This window comes from Falco rusticolus, chromosome 4 (assembly GCF_015220075.1).
Source record: "Falco rusticolus isolate bFalRus1 chromosome 4, bFalRus1.pri, whole genome shotgun sequence".
NCBI lineage: Eukaryota > Metazoa > Chordata > Aves > Falconiformes > Falconidae > Falco > Falco rusticolus.
The window spans coordinates 33,453,640-33,479,707 of NC_051190.1; the positions used below are offsets into that span (position 1 = coordinate 33,453,640).

At 46.0% G+C, this 26,068-nt stretch overlaps 3 protein-coding genes across 7 annotated transcripts; 1 reads left to right on the plus strand and 2 right to left on the minus strand.

Moving 5' to 3' along the window:
- The first annotated feature begins 1,922 nt into the window (after positions 1-1,922).
- On the plus strand, positions 1,923-10,297 carry ZP2 (zona pellucida glycoprotein 2). Its single transcript, XM_037382415.1, has 18 exons — positions 1,923-1,993; positions 4,085-4,158; positions 4,327-4,410; positions 4,498-4,592; positions 5,383-5,571; positions 5,913-5,957; positions 6,208-6,372; positions 6,841-6,937; positions 7,020-7,201; positions 7,606-7,735; positions 7,911-8,092; positions 8,168-8,259; positions 8,338-8,462; positions 8,714-8,903; positions 9,154-9,289; positions 9,376-9,472; positions 9,558-9,644; positions 9,729-10,297. Exons 1-18 carry the CDS (start codon positions 1,923-1,925, stop codon positions 9,872-9,874), a joined length of 2,187 nt encoding a protein of 728 aa, XP_037238312.1. The 3' UTR covers positions 9,875-10,297.
- Positions 10,298-16,241: 5,944 nt separating this feature from the next.
- On the minus strand, positions 16,242-17,270 carry LOC119145760 (melanin-concentrating hormone receptor 1-like). The gene is given in 7 exon segments (XM_037382417.1): positions 16,242-16,558; positions 16,561-16,749; positions 16,752-16,935; positions 16,938-17,056; positions 17,059-17,121; positions 17,163-17,219; positions 17,222-17,270. Coding segments are annotated over 7 exon segments (978 nt in total).
- Positions 17,271-20,112: 2,842 nt separating this feature from the next.
- Positions 20,113-25,184, minus strand: TMEM159 (transmembrane protein 159). 5 transcript variants are annotated; one of them, XM_037386762.1, is made up of 6 exons: positions 25,026-25,113; positions 24,254-24,317; positions 23,711-23,849; positions 22,757-22,925; positions 22,224-22,362; positions 20,113-20,988 (listed from the first exon to the last, which is right to left on the minus strand). In XM_037386762.1, exons 3-6 carry the CDS (start codon positions 23,780-23,782, stop codon positions 20,895-20,897), a joined length of 474 nt encoding a protein of 157 aa, XP_037242659.1. In that variant the 5' UTR covers positions 23,783-23,849; positions 24,254-24,317; positions 25,026-25,113; the 3' UTR covers positions 20,113-20,894. The 5 variants fall into 5 exon arrangements, with proteins under 5 accessions (XP_037242659.1, XP_037242657.1, XP_037242660.1 ...); XM_037386760.1 differs by having other exon boundaries at positions 24,206-24,317; XM_037386763.1 differs by lacking the exon at positions 24,254-24,317 and having other exon boundaries at positions 25,026-25,184.
- Between the last annotated feature and the right edge of the window lie 884 nt (positions 25,185-26,068).

Below are 26,068 nucleotides of genomic sequence, written 5' to 3' on the forward strand. Positions count from 1 at the left end.
GTTGATCTCAGCGTGATTTTTATCATCTAACATCTGAAAATACTGATTTTAAAAGACAGTTACTCTGCGTGATGCTAAGTGGGGAACTATAGTTCCAAGTTTTAATTAGAGGTAAAGCAAAACCCAGGTCAATTGGAGAGAAGCTCTGGGACTTCGCACACTTTATTATTATTTATGTCACAAAAGTGGGCATCACAAAAAAGAAAGAAAAAAGAAAAGACCAAACAAAATCTCCATCTGTTTCTAAACTCCTGGCATTTGTTCTTCCTTGTGCCTTCCAAAAAACTCAACTTAAAATGCAATAAATGATTCAACATCAAATGAGCTAAATTTCTCAGCTTGAATGCAGGTTTTTCTTTTGAGACTAAAGCTCAAAATTGTGAACTTTTTAAACTCCCTGAGTAGTTGGAATGAAGCTTTTCTTTCTGAGTTTGAAAAGAACTTCAAAACTGTTCCACTTTCAATTGAAATGTCTTACCAGGCTCAGGAGAAATGCTGTTGTGATGGTACGTGGTGTTGTAAGCTAATGAATTATTTAACTAGCAGCTTTGATTTGTTATTGGATTTTGCTATGTCTATGATTATTGCTCTTTTTTTTTTTTTTTGAGAACAGTCTTAAATAAAATATTACCAGTTAAACAAACTATTTAGATTGAAAGACTACAGCATCATCAGGTATGTTGTAGATAACTCAGAGCCTGGTCTGAACAGCGATGCCGCTGTGCCATCTGCTTTGCATGAGGCATTATCCAGCACAACATTTCCCCATTGCAACCGTTGTAAGCCCCAAACGTGGTATGGTAAAGGCCATACGAGGGGAGGCGAGTGAGCCTCCGCTTGCCTAATGAGATCCTTGGGACTAATGGGCTTGGAGAAGAATGAGGTTAGTCACACAGGGTAACTGTGGCTACACAATTGAGAGATGACGACAACATTTAAACAATAAAAGCTTATTTCTTCACTCCTTGGAGAGGGGAAACGGCTGTCCCCGAGGAGGCTGTTGCTGGATGCCCTCTTGGGCAGCCCGGTTCCCACAGGGAGGTTGTCACCCACGCTGGTGCCTGCGTACGGGATCAAGGCCCTAATCAGCAGGGAAAGTCTTAAAACTGAAAGGCAATAAAGCCAGCTCTAGCAAAGGCCTCTCTCTTCTCACCTGCACACCTTGATGCCTGGCCATACTGGGCACATAGAAGCAGGCGGTGGGGCTTCTGTGGGGCTAGGGGCCGTGACATTATCTGTGGTATCACAGTGACATTTGCAAGAAGTTTTTTTGCTGGGAGCGCTCAGAAGTTAAGTCCTGACGTGGCACTCAGGCTTTTTGCATTGCTAAAGCCTTTTGGTTTTGTGGGGTTTTTTTCCCATGATATCACCATCAGTGCTGCAGACATCCCGAGGAAAGCCCGGCTGGGCTCACTGGTGTCGGAAACGCTGTCCTGGCCTCACTGGTGTTGGAAACACTGCCCTGCTGCTGGCACATGAGGGACAGGGACAACCAAAGCCTGTAGGAAAGCACATCTCCTGTGCTCCCCGCAGGCGGTATGCAACACTCTGATGCTCGGGGGTGTTTAGCAATGCCTTTGCTCCTAAAGCTAGAAAATCAAGCAAGTAAGAGAGAAAAGCAGAGAACTGGAGGAGGAAACCTTGCAAGTTTTTGCAGCAGGAAAAAAAGCAAGCCATGGGGATAGTTTTGTGTCTCAGGGCATGAATTAGCTGGCCAGAGCTACTGTTACAAGTTCAACAGGGGGAATGGTCACGCTTTCTCTGTACGTTAAGCTCAAATTCAGACACATTAAGCAAAGCTACAACTGATTTTTTTAGCACAATCTGATGAATTACATCGTACAAATCTGTGTACTCGAAGACTGATATTAGGAGCTGCTAACACACACTGCAGGGCAAACCCAGTTGTGGTGGCCGCGGCAATGGCATTGCCCTACCCATTCAGTGTTGTCTGGCCCAACATCACCTTCCAGCTACAAAGTCCCAGCATGTTGTGAGGCACTGGGAGCTGGCAGCCCCTGAGCTGACTCCAGCAGGTGAGGGGGGGGCTGCCCTTCTGCCACTGCTCCGGCCTCTGCAGACCCTCCCCACACCAGCAGCATCGCTCCAGCATAGTGCAGGATGGAGCCTTTACCAGCCCAGTCAGCCACGCTCTGGGAACGTGATCCAAAGCTCCCCGGGACTTACGGCTTTTCCAACAACTCAATGAAACTAGGAATTGGGGGCAGGGAAGTTACGAGTAAATTTAAATTCATATCAGATTTGCTTGCCTGAAAATAACTCATCTGCGTGATTCTTTAAAGGATGTATACCTGAAACACTTGTTTTCCCCTACTGTGTTAGGTAAACCCAAGCTAAACAATAGATACATAATATGATCAGCTTGTGTCTGGCTTCAGAGTTTGCTTTGTTAGTTTTCTGTATGCTCATTGCTTTTGAAAACAATGAATCTCATTATTAAAAACGAAAGGAAAAAAGAAAGGGGAAAAGAAAGGGGAAAAGAAAGGGGAAAAGAAAGGGGAAAAGAAAGGGGAAAAGAAAGGGGAAAAGAAAGGGGAAAAGAAAACTAAATGATCCGTGTTTGCAAATTTAGGAGTCTCTGGGAAGTTAATTTCTAGCCAAAGGTTGGCCGAAGGTTGGCCACATGCTAATACTATTGATAGCAAAAGCAGAAGTGTAATTTCTTTTTGTGCTGCTAACATCAGGCACTGTTTCTTGGGTGCAGTTACTGCTCCAGGCTAATGCCTGCTTATTGCTGTGAGCAGCATCGTGCACCCTTGGTATCCCCACTTGCCTAATGGCTTTATCTCTGCATTTGCCATGTTCTCACAAGGGTGAGAGTTAAAGGAATGTACATTTTCAAATCACTTCCACTAGCCACCTGCTCTGCCTGTATGGATCCTACTGCTTTGCCAGGCAGTGCACCGATGGCAACCACACGCTTTGCAGGTACCTGCCTCTGCTCATGCTGTTGTCCCGTCCAAGTTCCCAGTGCTTCAATACCCACCAGCAGACAACAGAAAACTCTGTCTCACAGCTCTGAAGTCTTTAAGAGAACTGAAGCTACTGTCACTTGGGCTGGGAAACCCTAAAATCTGCTCTAGGCACAGTCTATAACTGTAAAATGAAATATAAATGGATATATTTTACATTAATATATGGTACATTAATACAAAATCTGTTATTCCCTGAAGCCAAATTTAACATCCCATTCCTAAATTACCATCCATACTATTAATTTTCCTCTTTTCCTATGATCTATCTTTTTGCTTTCTCCCATCTCAAGAATTCAATTACTTTTAAAAATACGAGTCTTTGGGGGTTTTTTTACAAGTCTGTCTGAAATCAAAAGCATTGTGGTAGCTAAAAGGTAATATAAATCTCGGATTTTTTTTCTTTCCAGGCCTCTTCCACACAGCTTTTGACAATGACAGTCCAACCAAAGCCTCCAGAGATACTCCAATCTAAAGATCTGATCTAGGACTTCTCTTCCTTAACTTGCCACTCATGTTTTCCTCCTAATTAGATCCATATCTGCATTGCAGATTTGCCTATACAGGGAACAAAATATTCTCAGTTACATTCAAATCTCCCAGCGGAATTATTTTAAATCATCAGAAAATCAAAGTGGCACACAAATCTCCTCGTTAAAAAAAATAACTGTCAAAAAGACGTGCATTCTTCCATGCAACATCTGGCAAGGGAATAAAGGGAGTACATTATCACAGCAAGGAAAAAGATGCCTTCAAACCAGAAGGAAATAACAACCCCTGCCGAAGGCTTACTGTTACCTTAAGATCTCCTGTGAGTTCTCCTCCTCCCAGCGAGGAGGCTGCATCTCAGGGAGGGGCAGGTGCAAGCTTTCTGTCCCCCGGGCAGCAGAAAGGCTGCACCTGTGTGGAGCCTGACCCCGGGCCCTATATAATCCTCCCTGGGCCACCAAGAAGCAAGCTTGTGGTGGTGGGCTTGCCTGAGGAGCTGCAGTGCTTGAGCACCTCAAGGATGTGGTGAGTGGGGCTTGGGGTGGGATGGGGAGCTGGGTCCTTTCCTTGATGCTCTCTCATTTTAGTCCTTTTGCTTGCAGGTTGCTGCTCCTGTTTGGCTTTTTGCTGCCCTTAGCCCCTTGTGCTGATGGCCTGGGGGATCAGGATCTCTTGGGTAATGAGGCTTCTCTGGGCTGGTAGTGGTGTGGATGTGAGCTTTGGGTTTGCTTGGAGCTGCTTCCTCCTGCCTGGGTGTGGAAGGGAGCTCTGAAGGGGGCTGGCTAGCTGGGGGGCTTGCAGGGGGTGTGCCTGCAGGAGGCTGATGGTGGTCTTCCCTCTGCAGAGCGTGTGACCTGCCATGAGGATGGGATGGAAGTTGAGTTTTCTGGAGAGCTTGGCAACTACTCCTGGCATGTGCATGTTGTTGGTATGTACTACTGCTGCCCTGGCCCTTCCTGCTGCAGCATGAAAGCAGCTGCTTGCCTGCATGGCTGACCTTCCCTGTCCTCCCCAGATGCGAGCGGTGAGGAGATTGTGTCCTGTGACCCCACTGTCTATTATGAGAAGCTGTTGCTTTTTGTCCCATTTGTCAACTGCACTAGCCTGGAGGTAAAGGGGTTTTTGTTCTGGGAAGTTGCTGTGATAGATTATGGATTTTTTTTTCCTAGCTGGGACTGGGTTTAATAAGACTTCTAGCTCTATCTTTCTTAAAGAGTAGAAATAATTATACTTCCGATAATGTAAAACTCTTCTAGAAGAGCAGCTTGTGCCAGGAGTTGAAAAAAAACTACTAGAATGCTTTTTCTTTCAACTGTGCATTAAACCCCCTCAGATGCTGCCAGAAATGTTGTGTCCTCCTGTAAAGGAATTGAGCTACTCCAAAGGATGTTTTGTACGCAGGGGAACTAGCCTCAAGAGCTGCAAAGCACCCTTTGTTTACATCTCTGTATTGACAGAGCAATTAACACATGTTGCTCATAGCTGTTGAGGTAGAACAGTAAGTGGGAGACCAACCCAAACTAGCCTCAAAAACAGGGGCTTTACTGGTATCTGTTGCTTTTAGGCATTTGAAATACCACAAGAGTCTTGGTTTTGGCACTTATTAACTTGTTTCTTGAACAGTTTACTCTGGCACTACAACCTGCTAGCCCTTGGAGCTTTTTCTTGACTCCTGCAGCTGTCTCTGTATCTTCTGCTTTCAACCTAACCTTGTGGCCCCATGCTTTCCTAGAGAACTTGGCATTATTTTTTTTATAGGGCTCTCAAAATAAGTTTATCTTGGTTTGTCTGGTACAAACTTCTAAAACAACTTTTAAGGCTTAGTTTCAATGACTTCTAGTTGTCCTCGTGCTGTACTGAGTACTGCTGCCTCTTTCTAATTAATGTCTCTTGTCCATAGCATGGTCAGTACCAGCTAAGATTGAAGCTGCTGGTGAATGACACTATGGGAGAGGAGAAGAACATAACCTACAGCACCCACTGTGATAGTGTTCATGCAGATGAAATCGTTACTCCTTTCTTCGCTGGTGCAACAATCGTTACTCCTTTCTTTGCTGGTGCAACAAACTGTACAAAAGACTTGATGGCAGTAAGTAGGGGACTAGGAGAGCTATAGATCCTGTTTAGAGGCTTGCAAGGCAGGGTGGCTGTCTCCTGGAACTGCATGGCTGGGATCTGGGGAAAGCTCCAGCCAGCTTCAGGGAGGTCTGTTGGCTGCATGTTCTTCTTGGCATGACCCTAGCTCTTTGAAGAGCTAGTTTGCAAATAGTCATTAATGATGTACATGGTCTGGCTCCAGCCCTTTTGCAGGGGGAACTGGGATGCTGGTGCCAGCTGTCTGCTCTGGAAAACCATAGCAGAGACTTTTCTTAGCTGTAGGGTTGTGACCGCTGTCTGTTCCTATGGTCTAACCCTTGTGCTGTGTTCCAGGTTACTTTCCCAAGACTTATTCCAAGCTTCAGTGATGAGCATGTGGTATGTGCCTTCTGCCTTGCAAAGGGAGGGTGGGGGAATGCCAGGGTTTTGGACCAAACCTGAGCCTTATGTCTTCAAGCTGGAGTAGTTACCTCTCTGGGGTGCTTGTCTTGTTGGGAAGCCTAATTCTATGCTATCAATATAAGGACCTTGAATGTAGAGCTTGTGAGGTAGCAGTCCTGCAGGGTGAAGAACTGTGTAATGCCTTGCTGCGCCTTCCCTTCCCAAGCAAGGATCTCCTGCTTTGCAGGTTCCAGCAACTCCAATGACCTGGACTCTGTCAATTGATGATGGAACCAGAACACATCAGCTGAGCCTTGGGCAAGCCATGCAGCAAGGCTATAATCTTCTAGCTGATGGCCACAACCTGACCCTTCAGGTGGCTTTTACTGCTGCTGGAGTTGTCTCCTACAAGGTAGGGGAATAAAGAGCTGGCACTGAGGAGGCAGTGCTGCCCTAAGAGGCTGGGTATATCCTTCCTGTAGGCCTGTAGGAAGCACTGATGACTCTTGGCCAGAGCTGATGTCAAGCTGATGCAGTGCTCTGCCTAGCTGGTGTCTGCAAAGCTGGCTGATGGCATAGCTGTCATTGAACTGCCCAGCCTGATAAAATGGGGAAGCAGAGTGTGCACTTCAGACAGCAGCACATCGATGGGCATCTGCCGAAGTGGGAATCTGGCTATAGCCTGTCCGGTGACCATCTGACTGGCAGTCTCATGAGCAGAGCCTTTTTGAAAGAGTGTTGAGATAGGAAGAAGCTGCTGTTGAAGCTAGTATGAATAGTAGCAGTGATGAACCAGACACAGTATATGGCCCTGCAGCATTGGTTTTACGATGGACTATGAGCTGAGCACTCTAATGGAGCTCTGTATTTTCTTTGCCAGCACAACGATAAGGTGCTCTATACTGTAGCACTCAAGCTCATGTATGGCCCCCCTGAACATGGCCTGGCTGTGGAGTCAAGAATGATTTGTGCACCAGGTAACGCATGGAGAAGGTCAGAACCTGACCTGCCTCTGCCCTGAGGGAACTAGTGTGATGTTTAACAAGGATATTGTTGCAGGTCCAGCAATCTGTAATGCAACGCACATGACTGTTGCCATCCCAGCCTTCCCGGGGACCCTTACAGCTGTTGGTGTAGAGGATAATACCATTCCAATGGACCAGCTCCAGAAAAATGGGATTAGTCTAGACACAGGGAGAGGGGTCAAGCTACATATTAACAGAGGAGTCTTGAAGTCCAGGGTGAGTTCTGATCAAGTCACAGGATTTTGTGTGATCACAATTCCTTCCTGCTTACTGAGAGCCAGAGCACAGTAGCTATGACCGTGGCTAGGCATGTACCTGTCAAGCCAGCCATGTGCCCTGTGGCTTGCTGAGGGCAATGAGAACCGACTTTATAATAGGTAAGCATCGTTCAAAGGTAATGGGTTTCATGAAGTCTCGGGGGGGGGGGGGGGGGGGGACAGCTGGTGGTGAAAATGCTCCTCTAGGAGCAGGTTGGTGTTTGTGCCTGGGGCAGTGCAAGTTAATAAATGAGTTGAGTATGAAGAGCACCATGGCCTCAGGGCAAGTGAAACTGCTCTGATGCATGCCTGTGTTGAAATGAGCTCTTGTAGCTACACTGAAGAGTAATTCTTGTCTTCCAGCGACGTGAGGGGAGCTGCTCAGGACTTCAGTCCTACATGTCCTCTCTGAAACTGTCTTTTCACTTCCATGGGGAGACTGTGGCAATGGTGATGCACCCAGAGTGCCCCTGTGACCAGCAGGCACCAATAGGTAAGTGACCAACTTCTGCCACGGACTCGGCCCGTGTGCTGCTAGGGTAATCCTTCAGCATCACTTGTACTTGAACTAGCCCTCCACAGGGACATGTATCTAGCAAGAACACAACAGCACTTGGCAGATTGAGCTGTTGCTGACTGGCACGGCAACTCATGTAAACCTCTTGCAGCTGCTGTGTGCACCCAGGATGGGTACATGGATTTTGAAATCCTTGCTGACAGTACTACACCACTGCTAGATTTGGATATGCTTAGGCTCAGAGATCCTGCGTGCCGGCCAGCCTTCAAGTCTTCTTTGAATGACAGGGTTTGGTTTCATGTCCCACTGAATGGATGTGGGACCAGGTTTTGGGTAAGTGTGTAGCCAGGTTTGGGGAGGGCTTCACATGCTGGGAATGTCCTCACTAATGCTGTTATTCATCTGCAGTTTGATGGAGAGAAGATTGTTTATGAGAATGAGGTGAGGGCATCATGGGCAGACTTCCCGCTGCGCAGGATCTCAAGGGACAGTGAACTTAGGTGTGTCTGGAAACATCTTACAAAGTCCATATATCCTATATATGAACATAAGACTTACCTGCTCCTTCCTTGTTCTAGGCTAACAGTTCTGTGCTCCTTCAGCAATGGTGATGCTTCCCTCACTATAAGGGCAGATGACCTTCCTCCTCTGGCTTCTTCAGTGAACCAGGGTCCCCTCTCCTTGGTTCTTCTAAGTTACCCAGGTAAAGCTGACCCTGGGCTCAGGTGACTGGGAAGCAGCTGGAGCTTGGGGGTGGGAAGCATGTATGAGCAAACTGTTCTGGTGCATGGGCTTCTAATGATGTGCTTCCCTCCCACTCATGCTACCTCAGGCAGATGCCTTAAATCTGTGGCTCTAGGACTGACAGCAGCTGGTAGACCAGCTGCTGTTGACAGATGTTCTTCAGGATGCTCTGCACACTGACTTACCTAACAAAGCTTTGGCTCGTTGCAGAGGACTCATATAGGCAACCATACCGTGATGATCAATACCCAATTGTGAGGTACCTACAGCAGCCCATCTTCCTGGAAGTTCAGGTCCTGAACCGCAATGATCCCAATCTCCATCTGGTATTGGATGACTGTTGGGCAACGGCTTCACAAAATCCAAGTTTGCTTCCTCAGTGGAATATTGTTGTTGATGGGTGAGTGCCCTGCCAGAGAAATGACACCACCTTTTGGTAGTGGGTGGGAGGATTTGCTGCTTCTCCCCCGTACTTCAGGAGCAGAACCCCAGCTACAAGGGCTTCATCTGAGGTGGCCCTCCAGGTACTGCCCTGGTATGCTGGAACTTGCAGAGGTGCTGCCATCTTCCTACCTTGAATTTTAGCCTGCTGCTAAGAAAATCAAGCCCCAAATCTTGTCTACCCTAACTTGCTGCTTACCTGTTGGCAGGTGTGCGTATGACCTGGACAGCTACAGGACCGTGTTCCATCCTGTGGGGCATGGTGTCAGCTATGCCAACTATCGTCAAAGGCTGGAAGTGAAGACTTTTGCCTTTGTCTCTGGTGACAAAGCCCTCCCTGGCCTAGTAGGTGACATTATTCTCCTACTTAGAGCAGTAAGTAGGAGCAGTTCTTGTCTCAAAGTGAATGGGCCTCTCATTCTCTGTCCTAGGTGTACTTCCACTGCAGTGTTCTGATCTGTGACCGTTTTCAACCAGACTCCCCACTGTGTGTGCCAAGATGCCCTAGGCCATCTAGAAGCAAGCGAGGTAAGGCAGAGCAGATGGTGGGTTGTACTGATCCGAGAGAACCTGCTGTACGCTGGGGTTAACCTCTGCTGTGTTGCTGTTGCAGGGAGTGGGATGCCAGGTGTAAACACAGCAGTGGTGAGCTTGCAGGGTCCTGTTCTGCTCGTGCCAGAAGGATGGTCTGCAACCCAAGGTACTGAGGCAGTGCGGTGCTAATGCATGTTGTGTAGGTTTAGTGAAAAGCAGTCTCCACACACTTTTTTTGCATCTTTTGTAGGGACTGCTTTCTTGAGCAAGGAGGCATGGACTGTCATTACAATGACTGCTGTTGGTATTCTTTCTGTGGCGGCCACAATGCTACTATTTTTGGCTTTTCTTAAATGCCTAAAGAGAAGAGCATCCATGGTAAACATGGTATGTTAGTGTATTGTTTTTTACAAATAAACTTGGAGTGGAAACGTGACTGTAAAAGTCTCCTGGATGAGTTGTGTAGCTGTGGAGTTGTTGCTGGGTAACATTCGAAGTAGTAGACTGGACAAAGATGACATGTGGCTCACTGAGCAGTGATGCTGCTCTCAATATTGGTAGTTTCAGTGAGAGCACTGAGCAGAACTAGAACAGAAGCTCTTAAAAGACAAAGCCTCTTGGATAAGACTAAAGTGACAATGACAGTTTCCCCTATCCTGGATAGTTTCTTCAGCTTCTTAAATCATGTTATAGGATGACTGACAGGGTATAATTAACTCTTAATACTGTGAGAACTGGCTTCTTAATACAAGATCCCATAGAGTTCTCCTGCTTTTTCCTAGGATTGTAGAAAAGGATATAACTGAATAAAAACAGTAGTTCAAGACAAAGTAGTGCTCCTTTAACACAGGTTAACTGTGCAGTTGTTAAGCCTAGTGTTGGTAGCTCGACATCATCTAGACCCTTTACAGCAGTAACAAAATAGTATAAACCTAATACTAGTTTAGCTGGGTTTATATGAAAATGAGCAGTGTCTTATAACAGTTACTAGACAGAATCAAAGCCCAGCTGTGAATTTACTTCATGGTAATGACCTAGATTACAAAAACTCTAGATCTCTAGATTCAATTGTGGGTGAACATAAAGGTTTCAATAGGGTGAAAGGAAACTGCTCAGTGAATGTTGTGTGGTGCTTGAGTATGTGTGTTCCATGTAGTAGCTTGGCTGTAATGGATAAAGAGCAATCTGTGTAGCAGTACTCAATGCCACATCACTTTTACCTTCAAGAGCAGCGTCAGTCACTTCAGTTTGGTTCTGGCATGTCCTAACAGTCTGTGCTGCAGCAGTGGGGAGAGCAATGTGTAGGTTCAACCAGTCTTAAGTTTACTGCTAGTGAAGGTGGAAATGAATCAACTGGCTATAAAAGACAAGTAGATCTCTTGCTGAGACTTCTCTAGACCAAGACAGCTGCCACATTAAAAGCAATATCGCTTTGTCAAGGTTAAACCTCGGGCTTCTTGAGTCTGTAATGCTTCTTATTCTATGAGATTATACTGTATTGCAGCAGTAGTCAGCCAGGGATTATGGGGGGCTTTTGAAAACCAATGGTTTAAAACCAAGGGCTTAAGAGGCTTATGAATAGGTTTGCTAATTACTAACAAATTATTTCTGGTTCTACTACTCCCAGCCTCTGTCATTTTAGTGATAAATACTTCAGGCTGATTATGGATTGCAGAAAAACATTTCTTTGTTTACTGGGTCCACTTCAGGTTTGTTGCCTCTGCTTTTCTTGTGGCTTTCCCCTGCCTGTCAGGGTAGGGGGAGTTCAGTGCAGCATGCTTACTCCATTAATTGACTATTGCATATTCCTGGTCTTTCATCTATGTATGAAACAATACTGCTTGTCCTCTTAATAGTCATCATTAAAGCAAAATCTTCAGTGATGAGCTAATAATATTGAATTTCCTGAATCTCCCATTGTTGTGTTATGTTCCTGTTGAACTTTGCAGCCACTTTCCTTTTTGAAATGCTTATCAGATGCTTTTGTTCATGACTGATTTCATTCAGTTATTTTCAAAAAAATCCATGTTATGCCAAAATCTGCAGTATGTGCATCTCTTTACAGAGCCTAAGACACTTCTTTTCATGTAACCTGGTGTTGTGGTTTGTCTATCCAACAACTCAGTACCATGCAGCCACCTGCTCCCCACTGCTCCTAGTGGGATGGGGAGGAGAACTGGGGGATGGGGGAAGGTAACAGCTGTGGACTGAGATAAGAACAGTTTAATAATGGAAATAACTGTAATGAAGAGGAGAGAGAGAAGAATAAAACCCAAAGGGCAACTTCCCCCCCCCCCCTCCCTTAAATGATGCACAATGCTGGTGCTCACTACCTGCTGACTGATGCCCAGCCAGTGTCTGAGCAGTGATGGTGGCCCCCAGCCATCTCCCCCCAGTTTATGTACTGAGCATAGTGTTCTGTGGGATGGAATAGCCCTTTGGGATGCCCTGGTCCTGGCTCTGCTCCCTCAGAGCTTCTTGGGCACCTGCTCACTGGCAGAGCATGGGAAACAAAGGTTCCTGACTCTGTGTAAGCACTACTGACACACTGATGGTTCAGTTGTTACTATCAACATTATTTTCATACAAAATCCAAACCACAGCATTATACCAGCAAATAAGAAGATAATTACCTCTATCCTAGCTGAAACCAGGACACCTGGCATGAAAGGCGTTGCACTCAGAAATTCAGCAGGGCAATAAGTGCTTTTTTAAAAGGTCAGTGTATGTTCTTAAAATGTCACTGTGGTTGTTCATTGCAGCTTTCAGTACAGACCAGGACAGCAATATCTGTAGGTAGAACACTCCATTTGGAGTGAGGCAGTGTCAGCCATGCAATTATGCTTTTTATTTTGTATTCTGTATGCACTGTCAAGGGAATGAGGCATGGAAATACAACTATATGTGGCAGAATGAAGAGATGAGTGCTCTGCACTGTGACTGTAGCACTCTTGGGTCAAACTTTGTCTGGCAACTTGGTGTGAACAGGGAGGGTGATAATCACCACTCCAGCTCCATGTGCTCTGAGCATGTAGGGCTTCAGGTCAAGTCAGTGGACAGACTCTGCTGATGCTTGTTGTCCTGTGTGTTGTACATAAATAGTACAGGGCAGGGGGCTCACCTGCCACAGCCCCTGCTTCATGTAACAGCATTATCAACAAGCTATTTTTAATAAAACAGGTTTCAGGGTACATTTTCTAAATACCAATGTGGATTTTATGCAAGGAGAGCATGGAGTACTGAGAGTAATCATTATGAAGGCTTTATGCTGTTGTTAATCACAGTTACAGTGCCAACAGTAGTACAATGAAACTGTCAATTTCACATTAGAACTGTTGGAGCAACTAGCTCTTACTTTCTATTAGCCTGGTAGGCGTTAGGGTTGAGGTGATTACTTAGGCTATTATCCAGCAAACCACCTACTGTACTTAAGTCCTGTTGACTTAGCACTTGAATGGAATATGAAGTATTTCTGCAAAAGCTCAAAAAGTGGTGCTTGATGAAGAGAGTTTATGTATATGACAGCACATTGTACTTAAGTGTACAGGCTCTTGGCTTTTCTGAGCCAAACAAGGCTGATATTCTTAATGTTCCCCCTTCTCCGTTTTACTCAAGTGTAGGAAGAGATCAGTGCATGTTCAGGCGGAGAAGTCTTTGTTTCTTATTGCTGGATAGAGTTTGAACCTCTGCTCTGGGCAGTTGGAATTTACTAAATAACATTGTTGGCTGTCCCGTGAATACTTGGAAATGCTAGCTAACGCTCCCATAAATTGACACATAGCTTGCTTGTATGAATCTGGAGATTTGCTTTAGTGAGGGTGTTTAAAACACCTCACTTTAATAAGTGTAGGTAAGAGCTCTACTCTTGCTCTGACCTCTCTCTTGTATTAAGCTTACTAGCTGGGGAGGTGACACACAGTGACAGCCATCCAGGTTGTTCTTGCCTGGTTCCTGGCCCTGGCTAACCCTGTCTGCTTAGGGGAAGGCTGTCTGGCATGGCATATGAGAGGAGATCTGTCACTAGCTCCTGGGAGGATTAACTCCATAGTTCCCCCAGGCTGGTGTTGTGCTCTATTTGTGGATACCATAGGGGAAGTTTGAGTGAAGACTCATGTAACTCATTTAAAGGAAGGAATTATTTCTCTCTCTCTGTAAATAATTTAACTTGGAGCCCAGCCATGTGCATTCCTTCTCCCTTCCTGTAAGAGCTGAGCTCTGGTCTTTCTCAGTCCCCTGTTGAACTGTGGAATCTTTAAGCTCACTTTACAAATACAAGGGATTCCCTTACTGCATTCAGGCCTGATGTCCCTCTGCTGGTCCATGTGGGATGGCCGTGTGTGGATGAGGGTGCAGTGAGAGGAGGCATAGGAGAAGAGCTATCAAACCTGTTGCATATGGGGTCAGCTTGGGGTCTCTGCAGCTTTGAGCTCAGGCAGCTGCTGCAGGAACTGTGGCAAAAGTTGGTGGTTCTAAAGCTCCTTGGAGAGACAGGATGGTTGGGGTCCCCTAGGAGGTAGGGGTTAGGGCTGCAGGAGTGGCTGACCACTGGTGTACTGTTATGTCTGAAGTGAGGGCCAGCGAGCCTGATCCTTGGGGCTGGGGAGGCTGGGGATCCATTGGGAATAGCGCTACTGGGGTGGGAAAGGCTCCTGCTGCTTCCCTGCTAGGCTGGTGTTGTTCTGCAGGGAGCCGAGACAGTGGCTGAGAAAACAGAACCTTAGCACCATCTTCCTAGTCTCCCTTACCACTTAGCTCTACTGCAGTGTTTAATAATTTAAAGAAAAAAACCACAACACAAACCACAGATGACCAAACAACCTACACCCTCATTTGAGGGATGGCCTTACTGGTGCCAACAAAAACACCTGGTTTATGCTGACCCAGTCCTATTTCTTTAGTGTATCCCTGTACAAAACCGTGCTAATGTGGTGATGGCACAGCGCTGAGAGCAGCTCTTACTAAAAAGATATGGTGAGAAGCTTTGAAAAGACAGTGACTGATAAACATGCAAAGGTCAGGGCAGCAGGAGTGCATCTGCTCCATCATTCCCTGCTGGTGGCTGAGAGCTGACAGCTTTAGCTCCTGGTAAGTGCTAATGACAGAATGAACTACATGATGAAAAATCAATTTAAAATGCAGAAGGATATGGTTTGTGTGGGGCCAGACTCTGAGCTGAAATAAATGTACTTGTTTCCGTGTATCCTGGATTTATTAGGCAATGCCTGCTCCCTTCAGCAAAAAATGAGGGTCTGAAGGAAATTCAGGGGAAAGGATTAGTCGTTCAGCTGTGTAACCATATATGAGCTGTGGTCTAAAGCTTTTGGGTGTTGTCACTGGAGACAGGTGTGAGGGTTTTATTGCTCTGTCTTTGGAAGTGCCTCCTGAAAAGCTACTGGAGGCAGTCTTGTCTCTGGGATTGCTGGCTATGGGGTTTTGTAGTAGTTTGCAGAATTAATGTGCCATTAAAATTAATGGCTCCTGGAAATCTAAAGAGATGAAGATAAAGATCCCCCATGTTGCAGAGTGCATATAAATAATCATAGGTATGTATGTTTATTTGCAGTGTTGATGTTTAGTTACTTTATAAGAGCAGGAACAAATCAAGCTAGTGAGGAAGTAACTTAAATTTTAATAGGTTAAAGTAGGTTGTATGTTCTAGTAACTGAGTATTCTTGATTAAGAATTTGGTCTGGCCTTCATAGTATCTTGAAGTACAAAAGCATCCTTTAAGCAGCTTTAATTTGATTTACTGTGGAGGCAAATGTTCCTTTAAAATAAAAGTGTTTAGAACCTGTGTTTTCATCTGTTTATCTGGATGTAGGTGCCTTCTATTAGTAGAATAATAGTGGTTTGAAAGTAAAGCCCAGTGATTCTGGCTGCCATGTGCAGCAGAGAGGTTTGCCTGTCAGAGAATGGATGCTCTGTGGTTGCTGCTGTCAAGTCCTTTCAAAATTGCCTAAGATGGGCACATGGGAACTGAGCCACCTACGATCAGGTTAAAAACCTGAGCAATATGCTTCAAGATGTGTATTTACTAAAAGCTTGCTGGCAGCTGAGGAAATACCACAATGATACACACACATGACATGCTGCAAACGGTAAGAAACTGTTCTGTTATTTCTCAAAATGTAGGTAGGATCTAATCATTACTTCCCACTGCAAAGCCACTTGGTGACTTAGAAGCAGTTACTGTTTAACTTGGGTTTCTGTTGTCCCCTAGATGGTATGGAACTGTCTGAGTGAGAATAAATCAGTCTGATTGCTTTTAATGTAAACATTTTGGAATGCTTGCTGGGCTTCTTGACAACTGCTGATTCTGGAAAATGGGTAGTTTTGTTGGCTTTAAAATGACAGAAAATGATTCATGAAGACATGATTGTCCTAGTTTTTTAAAACCATGGTAAAGTGTGTTACGTTCCTAAGCCATATTTCAAGAAAAAAATCCAGAATGGTCCAAATTCCTTCTTAGTGAGCTTAAAGCAAGAAATTAATTAGAAAATTATGAAGTTGAAAATGGTGGCAGTGTCTTAGCTTTGGGCAGTGGGTTGCTGCTTGTCGGGGGTTTTACAGCAAAATATTATGTGGGGTAATTAATAAAAGGCTTGAAAGATCTTTATCTCCCTCTGGGGAGAATATAATTAATAGCTGTCGGGGAAGATATAAATAAGGAAACACTGCTAAACAGGGCTTCTGCCCAAATGCTGCCACAGCCTTGACTCCTGGCCAAGTAAAGATCTGTTCCAGAGGAGATGTAGTGTGGTGCTCACCTGCCTGCCACCAACTGTTTCCTCAGGCAAGAGGAGTGGCTGGCTTGTAGAGGCACACCTGAAATCCTGTGGGTCTTGATACCTACCAGAGATGGACACCAAATGCAGCAGTGGCTGTCCTGACCCAATTGCATCCTCTCACATGCTTTTGCTCCCATTTGGGGAAGCCAGCCCTGCAGTAGATGGCCTTCCACAAACACCGAGCCACCTCTGGAAATTTTGGCCCAGCAAGATATAAAGGGGTTCAGACAACTGTTGGCAAACCCCAGGCCAACAGCCACATTGTAGGCATAGTGGAAAAGCAGAGTGGGGCCGTGGTGAGCTGGGCCACTTGCAGGATGTGGAAAGGTGCCCAGCAGATGAAGGTGACGCAAATGGCAGTTGCTGTATGGGTCAGCCTCTTTGCTCGAGCCCTCATGCATCTGTGGCCCATCAGTGCTTCTGAGGACCTGGCCATCTTGAGCAGGATCCTCCTGTAAGCCACTGTGATGAAGCCAAAGGGATGGCAAAGACCTGGAAGAACTGGTAGAGAGTGTACCAATGAATGTTCCTCTGGGGGTCTGGCAGATGAATCCCACAGCCTAGTAGACCTCCAGGCAAAGGGATGAGCTGAGCATACATCCAAGCAGGTGTAATGCTGAGGATGGAGAGGACCCAGGGTGCACAGGTGACAAGGATTGCCACAGGGGGGGCTTCCTGAAGCAAGTGGAGGTGAAGGGGTAGATGGTGGCCAGGTAGCAGTCAATGGACATAGTGGTGAGGATATAGGTGCTGGTGAACTGGTTGTTGGCATCCAGGGAAGTGATGATTTGCACATTGTCTCCCCAAAGCACCAGGCTCTGCTCCCCAGCAGCTGGTGGATGAGGAAGGGCAGATACCTTCATTATCAGCCTCTCCATGGTGTATCTGGGATGCTACTGCTAGGGCCAGATTTAAGACTGTACAGATAACCAGGCTGTTACCAATAATGCCCACAGACAGATGATACCAAACAGGGTGGGCAGGATGAAGCTGCCATAGCTCATGCTGGGGTCAGGGTCACCTGCAGAGACTGGTGTGGGCAGGAAAAACCTGTGCCAGGACCACTGGTGAGGATATGCCTTGGGGATATTCTGGCTTCTAACAGATAGTGAGTGCTCTGAATGCAAGTAACAGATTTCTCAGGCACATGAAAGTGCTTTGTGTGTGTGGCTGTGGCTAGCTGCATGCAGGCGCTTTCTCAGCAGCTTTCATAAATGTTTACATAAAACATGTATCTAATCAAATGTGCACACACTCATTTTTCATGTGTATGAACACACCTTAACAGAAGGGAAGAGCACCGATGTGTGTGTCATTCCATGTTATGTGTATATACACAATTTCAAATGCATACTTACATATGAGTATGTTTTGATACATGTATTCATATCTGATACATATGTTGATCGATTATGGATAATATCCACGTTCAGGCTTTCTACAAACCTGTTTCACATAAGTGATTTTTCTTCCCTCCTGCCTGTGCTTTTATAGCTTTCATACTAATGTATATTTTCACTTACCTGTTTATTGCACTTACCAGGTAGAGAAAAGTTTTGAACAGCCTTGGAGCTGTTGGGGACGCAGCTATTCAAGCTCTGGGATTTGTTTTAAAATCCATCCTTCAGGAAAAATTGGTCCCCAGCAGCAGCTTGAAGAATCTTCCATGTTGTAAGAAAAAAGGCTGCCGATTCCTTGGAGCTCTGTGGAGCTGCTCAAAGCCACTGCTCCGAGCATCATCAGCAGCTGTTAATGCAGGTTAAAAAGCAGCTCTTCTGCTCCCTGCACCACCACCCGGCAGAGATGCTAGGATGTAATAAGGCAGTGCCTGTTGCCGAGCTGGCAGTGGAGTGCTGGAAATACATTTGCAGGGAGAGCAGAATTTCATTTTAGTGCTTCAGGCAGTGATCAGGATTCACTAATAGACTAAGCAATGAACTTGTACTCTGGAGAGGCAAACGGGGTCTGGAAGTAAATAAAATCCTTTAAACAAAATGATAGATACCCAGCATTGAGAGCACGCTTTGGTTTTAGGGTCTAATTGAGTATAAACAGTTCAATAGAATTCTGCAAAGAACCATGTTAACTTGAAGTCAAGATTGCAGCAAGATTTGTGAGCTTAGATTGGGGTTAATCTGTTTTAATTCTGAAGCAAGATCATGTTACAAGTGAAAAGGTACAAGCTGTGTGAATAAGTATGCAGAAAGCTAGAGTTTTTCTGGCCTGGTAAGTTGCAACATGGGTGATAAAAAGCATTGTTATTTCCCTCCTGTGAAGTGCCTTTTCCATTCCTATTCATTTGGAGGTTTCAAGCACAGTAATAGTTATGCATGTTTCATTTCAGGTAGACTGATAGAAGAGAACAGGAGATAAACATGGGATTTATTTTGAAGGTGTATTTCAAATTACAGCAACTCAGCAGTAAAAAAGGCAAACAACTGGAAATGTGAAGTAAATGAGGTGGTGGTTGTGTTATAATCCATTCATGCTAACCTCTGCCTTATTTCCCTCAAAACCACTAGTCCTCTTAGCAGCCTGTAAACTCCTAGACTGAAGGTATTACTGCCCAGAAAAAGTAACATTAGATTCAAACTGTATCCTGATGGTGGGGGGGCCGTAGCCTGGTGAGAGGCAGGGAGGCTTCTGTAACGGCTAGAATGCTATTTCAAGGCTCACTTTTTGCTAGCTGTAAGGATTTCTAGCACTTAGAAACAGTTATTTCAGTACTGCACAACTCTTAGAGCAGGCACTGGTCCATTTGCACAAGGGGTAATGTATTCCATTTATCAGCCAGTGCAAAAAACCTCCTTCACCTCAACACCCCCAACATGCTACCTTGTTGGAGTTTCTTCACTTGCAACCAGCAGTATTTTTCAGGTTTTTTGCAGTCCAGTGTATGCACTGGGGAATTTGGTGTTAGGTTGGATTACCTACAGCTGCAATGTGCATCACTCTACAGCACCATGCAATTATGAACAGTATTCTGTCCCCCACCACTGACCCTCACCTGCTGTAAACTGGCAGAGCTCTACTGTAATTGACAGCAGCTGCAGATTTCATCCTGAAGTGGGGATACTGGCAATGTAACAACCACAAAAAAAAGTATATATATTCATGAAAAAACCTTTGTTCTACCTTGCAGATAGATATCTCCAGGCTGTATGTCATGTAAAGTTATTACAGCACTAGCTTTTGTTACAAGGGAAGTAGAGAAAGTACTGTTTCTGTTTGTTGGTGGCTTTTTTTCGTCTTACTGCTTGTATACTACTACCACCACACAGAAGTTAAAAAGTCTGGGATAAAGCCTTGAAGCAAGTGAAAAAATATTGTCTTGGTAAATTATGAAAGAGATCTCCTGTTATGGTCTCCATTCTGTAAATCCTTCACATTTAACTGTAATATAGTAAATACTCAAGCCCTTTATGAATTAGCATCAGGTCCTGTCTGTCTTCTGCAGACAGTAACACTGATTAGGACTAAGGATGATTTTACTCCACTGCTGAAGTGTAGTGCCAGCTTATCACTACAGCTGGAAGTGTTACCACCCATACTGTGCAGAACACATTATGGCTCAGATAAACTTTGACTCCATGTTGGAGCCAAACAGTGTGTTGGTTCACGCAAAACCGGAGTATTACACTAGTTCAGCCCTTAGGATTCTGCATGTCCTTTACAGGCATGAGAAGGGGAGTAATCTGTAGTTTGTGGCTCAGCATTACTGGCCAGCCAAAATACTTTAACAGAGAAGAATTCAGTTCCAAATGGAGCCTTCCTAGAAGTAGATCTGGAAGAGGTTTTACTGTAGGCTAAGCAAGAGTAACGACAACCTGGTTAAACAAACAGCACTTTAAGAAAGCATCTAACTTTATTAGTTTAATAATGCTCAACAATAATATGGCATTTGCAAAAATGAAAAGTTTAAATGACATACAACTGAGTTACAACTGAGAAGCAAAACAGGCAATTAAATACTTAACATGAAAAAATGCAAGACCTAACTGCATACCATACCATTGATGTGATGAGGCAATAGGAAGAAGGAAAATATCCCTTCAGAACAATGCAACATTTTAAGGTATATAATATAAAAGCTTATACTATGACCTAACAGATGATAAACCCCAGCTTTCCTCATATAATAAATACAAAGCATTAGCATGGTGTGCTCATACTATTTTAACAAAGGCTGTTAAGGCTTAAAAATACTTTTTACCTTTCAAAACACATTTCTCGTGTTCTGAACTTTGACACTTATGTATCAAAATGACCAACTGCTGCATACAAATTTCAAAAGATAGTACATCCAGAACTCCAGCAACAAATGGGAAGTCAAATATTTACCTACCCTTTCTCTCAATTGTCACTGACTTAACAGTAGCAGTTATTACATCCCTTTACCAAATTCTGTGGAACGTTCCATCATGCACATAGACTTAATATTGCAACACACTGCTGCTTAATGGTTATTCTTAATATTAGTTTTACATTGCCAATATAAGATGCCTATTGATTTTTTCAGTTCCCATAAGGAATGCGCAAAGGCTGAATGCTCGATGAGTAAATAATTACATAGCAAAGGTCAGAAGAGTAAGGTTAAGTGCTTATGAGGGAAGTGTGGAAAAACCCACTTATTCATTCTTTCCATTATTGGCAGAAAGATCCAAGACAGAAGGACTCTTCTGTGGCAAACTTCCATTAACTTCTTGCTTCCTTATCTGACCCCTGTCAGAAGGAAAGAATGGTTTTACAGCGTGTTCTTCCATAAGATTATAGTCTTTTAACTTTTTGCTCAAAAAAGGTGAGCAGTGTGAGATGTAAACCTGTCTGAGACTTGTGGAACATCTGCTGCAGGTCTACTTGAGCTTCTCTCAAAAGACACAGGAACATAAAAAGACCAGATATTACCTGTTTTAACACCAAAGCTGTAAGTTAATATGGCTGATCTGTAGGTTGGGTTGCATATTCAGATATGCTATGGAAAAAAGAAGTCTTTTCTGGAATCGGTGGGCAATATTACAGATGTGATGGCATGCCCTGGACAAGTGGTATGAAGTCCTGAAACAAATGCAAGCACACTGGGCCTTGCGCCATCATCTTGTCATCTTGACAATACCACAGGCTCCACAGGCAATTCTGTGTGTCCTTGAGAGCTGTGCAGGAAGCACAGCTGTGATGAAGGAGCAGACTAGGAGGGAGCAGCTGCAATTTTTCTTATTGCTCTTCTCTGTGCTTAAAAAGCCATAATCGTTATTCATTCCCTGGTAGATATTTAAAGGGACAACAGGTGGCACTCCAGCACAACCTGCTAGCGCCTGTTACTCCCAGACAGACGCTTGGTAAAAGCTTGGCTCCGGTAATGCTGCCGAAACAGGCCTCCAAGCCTAAAGCACTGGGAGATACCACTGGCAAGCTGCACGCGTGCAGCATCCGGCAAACCCTGTAACTTCTATTTTGGTCACATTGTCCCTTTAACTACCTCTCTGCCTATCCCAAATCTACAACTAATTTTGGTCCGTTACTCTACAAATGCAGGTAAGCAGAGATAGCTGGGTCGCCATACAGAAAGAATGGCAAAAGGTTCATCCTCTAAGCAAAGTCCAGTGTTTAGGAACGTTTTAATGACATTTAAAGCAACAAATACTCTGAGTGAGACAAAGGTGTATTTTATTGCTTGATGTCATGTTGTGTTAGCACATGCCCATTTAAAGACTATTTACATTTCCTCTTTCCTAAATAGGAAAGAGTGCACGTATTAATTCTCAATAAAATATGTATTGATGACTAGACATTTATATGCTACACATTAAGCCACCAGGGTAGCCAAAGATGCTCTAGCATTCAAGAAATGTTTATATAACTAAGCAACAGTGGCTCACTTAAAATAAATGAAATAATAAATGCAATAGTACTGTCGTGCAGTTTGAAATTCAGGCATGGATCAAGACATCAATACTCACCTTGACGCATACCAGTAGTTGACCAGAGTCGAAAGGACGACATAACAAACACTCAGTACTCCAGAAACGCCCAGTGAAAGTGCACCCAGGCCACACAGAACGCAAAGGAGAGCTATGCCACCTGTGGCTATTACAATACCTAATAAAAGAAAATCAGTTTGTTATTTACACAAATTTATATACAAATTAGAAGTGCTGACATTCTACCACAACCCCAACTTCAAACCATTTGGGAAAAACAGTCTCCTGCAATCAACTAGCTAGCCTCTATAAAAGCTATGCATGGTCAAGATAAATGGATTAGGTTTATCCTGGTGGTTGAGATTAGAAAGGGAAGTAGGAGTTCCCCCGTACAGACTACACCTAATCAGATTACTACTCTCCTATTGAGTTTCACTACTGCTGAGACCTGAGGACTACATCCAGAAATCCTCAATTGCTTGAACTGGGAACTCCAGAAGGAAGAAGAAGAAGAAAAAAAAAGACAACATGCCTTAAAACAGATTAAGTACATACATGCATGCATACAATACCTTCCATGACTATGACACCGATACAGGCCATTACGGCTGTTGTAACAACAAAAATCAGGAAAAATGCAACGGGAATAGCAGACAGTGCAATAAACACCAGGAGTGATAAGGCAACAAAAGGATGGTCATCTAAATATTGGCCAACACGAGAATTCATAAATGCAACAACCTGTGGATGAAAGAAAAACATTTCAGATTGTTTTCATCTCTTGTCATAGATAACTTAAAGATTACCGCTACTCAGTGAACTACAGGTAGCACCTTTTTGTAAGTCTGCAGCTCGAATAGAGGGCAGCTGTTGCCTCTAAATTTCAAAAGCATGAGGACTTACTGAAAATGTAGATAACTTTATAGCAAATATAATTCTACCAGCAACAGACACGTTTCTCTTGCACTTCCCATCCAGTCTTGTACAAATTAAAAAAAACCCCACAAACAAAAACAAACCACAAGCTGAAAACAAGTAAAAAATCCAAATTAATTTAGCTGCACAGATTTCAGTGGGGTCTCAACAACTATGACTTTGATCTAGAGAACTGTATTTGTTAAGAAAAAATCCTATAATATTTAGAAATTATTTTTCTTTTTTCCATGCCTCAGTAATATGTGCAACCTGTTCATTTCTTGAGCATAAGTACTGTGATACAGACATGCCCGCACTAAGTTGTTAGGAATTTAATGTTACTGGTAGAAAAAAAAAAAATTACCTTTTACAGAGGCAGTCACACCTATACGCTGAAATTTTACTGTAGTAAAGACACTTCCTTTCTCTTAAAAAAATATGCACTGTAGTTTTTGTTCTTTTTGTAGCAGCACAACCATTTCAATAAAATGCCACTCTATTATCTCAAATGCTTATACCAGTAAATAAAATAAATTGGGGTGTGGTATTTCAACAGTTATGAAAGGAGTAACTTTATGAATGTATTTTATAGGATTATAATCCAGACTGACATTTGAGTTGCTGTGGATGGACTGCACCACGGAGTGCCATTGCTTCTGCAGTTCTTGCATTTCTTTAGACATGTTGTAATCCTCAGCCACGACTGTGAATCTTCTGAACAACCAGTTCTCACTCAGCCATCCAATTCTCCTTAAAATTAAGGTACAATTAGTAACAGGCTCATAGAGAAGTTTTTTCGAAAACAAAATATGTCTTTTGCAAAAACAGAGAATGTAGATTTCAAGCGTTAATGGGATACACGGAGTCTAAAACATTACTTTTACAAAAGCGTACCTGGTGTAGGGGGACTGTGCCTGAAAACTCTTAGGAAACTCCCAAAGCCAAGGACCAAGATCCAAGGTGATTCCCACCTTCCCTTATAACACTAACCCCATATTTAACCGTATTTAACCATGAGGGTGCTGAATCACCATTAAGACCATCAATTCTGACTATCCACATGGACCATTTATTGCTACTAGTGCTGGCAGCTGGGAACACGTTACCGAGGGGTGTTTTTGTGCGTAGCCTTGCCTTCAGAAATGAAACCTCACCCTGGACAGCTTCAGAACTCCGTGTGAGACGGCAAAACGCGTTCAAATGCTCTGAAGATACAAACTGTGACAGTTTAAAGGCAACATCACCTCTGGCAACATCAGCCCTTCCCCCACGAAAATGCCACCTGCTGCTGCCGGCGGGGCCCTGCCAGTGGAAGGCCAGGACAAGCGTTCCGCTGGTACTGCTCCAGGGGCACGGTGTCAGCATTCCCGCTGGAGACGCCGCCTGTACACAGGGACCCTCCCTCGTTCGCACCGTGCTCCCACGCAGCCGTCCCTGGCGAGGGCCCGCCCGCCCCGTTACGGCCGGCACGGCACGGCACGGCACGGCACCGCGGCCTGCACCCCGCGCCGGACGCTGCACAGCGAGGGCAGGAGCCGCGCCACGGCCCCCCCGCCCCCCCCCACCGGCGCTACACGCGGCCCTTGCGCTACCGGCGGCTCCCCGGGCAGCAGCGGCCGGCGCGGGCCGTAGCGCCGCGCACAGCGCGGGTCTCCCCAGCGAGCGGGGCGGGCGGAGGCCGCGCGGCACCGAAGCCCTGTGGCCGCGGGCCGGGCCGCGCTGCCCGCCCGAGCCGAGGGAGGTAAGGGGGACGCGGCTCCCGCTCCCGCCGGGCTGCGCGCCGCTGCTGGCGCCCGCCCTCCCGCTGCGACCGAGCGGCGGCCCGGGCTGACAGGCCGCCCCGCAGCCCCCGGCCAGGCGGAGCGGGGCGGCGCCGCTCCCCGCCCTCCCTCCCTCCCTCCGCCGGGCTGGGGACGTCCCTCTCACCTGCGGCCGCTGGCCGTCGGGCCGCAGCCCGCCTCGGCGCCTCGCCCTCCCGATGCGACGCCCAGCGCGGCCCGGGCTGGGCCTGCCGGGGTTGAGGGAAGCGCCGCCGCCCTCTCCCGCCGCCGTCTCCTCCCCGCGGGGGCCGGCGGCGCGGCGGGCAGGGCCGGGGAGGCTGAGGGGGGGAGCGGGCCGGGGCAGGGCACCCGTGAGGCGGCGCGGGCGGTGCGGCGGGGCACTTAGCGAGGATGGCGCCGGGAAGGTCTCCACAGGACACCCGGGGCTTTAGTGGCTTTTTAATCATTTCTCTTTGTGCCCTTCCGCGTCCCCCTTCCTGCCCTGCCCTTCAGCCCCCGGGCGCCGCCGCAGCAGCTCGGTGCTGGGTGCCCTCAGGGAGCGTCGCAGGGCCATGTGCGGTGAGGGGGACGCAGCCTCGAGCCGTGGAGAACTTGGGAGGGGACATGCGGACGCCTGGGTGCTCCCCGGGGAAGCATAGGGGAGCAGGCCGCTGGGGGTGCCGCAGGCCAAGGTGGCAGGGGGCTGCGGGTGGCTTCGGGGTGCCACCGCGCTTCGAGCTGCACCTGAGGGCCCGCGTGGCCGGCATCACCCAGACAGGCGGCTCTAAGCCCACTGTCCCCCGCAGAGGGGCTGCTGCCTGCCGAGCCGGGGCTGCGAAGGAGCAGCCTTCCATGAGCTGTGACTGAGGCACTTGGGCCGTGAGGCGTCGTGGGACAGCAGCAGTGAAAGGCTTCAGTGGTGTCCCCCCTGCCCCCAGTTACCTGTCCCCACGTGTTTCCACCCAGCCCTGCCACCACCACAGGTGTTTGCGTGGCCGTGTGGCATGGCAGACCTGTGCGCCACGGGAGGAGTAATGGCTTTGAAGATTCAGCTGGGTTGTCAGCCAGATGGGTGCGTCCTGTGGTGTCCCAGCATTTGGCTGGGGCTGTCCCCCTTGGAAGTGGCGCTGGATGAGGTGTGTGGCATGAGGGTTCAGCCTGGCCCATTCCAGAGGCGGCGTGATGGTGTTACATGCCAGTGTGAAGCTT

Coding starts and splice junctions, on each gene's coding strand:
- ZP2 (XM_037382415.1), top strand. CDS start 1,923: ATGGCATTGCCCTACCCATTCAGTGTTGTCTGGCCCAACATCACCTTC. Junction 4,159..4,326: donor GGGGGATCAGGATCTCTTGG/GTAATGAGGCTT, acceptor TTCCCTCTGCAG/AGCGTGTGACCTGCCATGAG. Junction 7,736..7,910: donor TGACCAGCAGGCACCAATAG/GTAAGTGACCAA, acceptor AACCTCTTGCAG/CTGCTGTGTGCACCCAGGAT.
- TMEM159 (XM_037386763.1), bottom strand. CDS start 23,782: ATGTCTAAAGAAATGCAAGAACTGCAGAAGCAATGGCACTCCGTGGTG. Junction 22,926..23,710: donor CCATCCACAGCAACTCAAAT/GTCAGTCTGGAT, acceptor TTTCATCCACAG/GTTGTTGCATTTATGAATTC. Junction 20,989..22,223: donor AACTACTGGTATGCGTCAAG/GTGAGTATTGAT, acceptor TCCTTCTGACAG/GGGTCAGATAAGGAAGCAAG.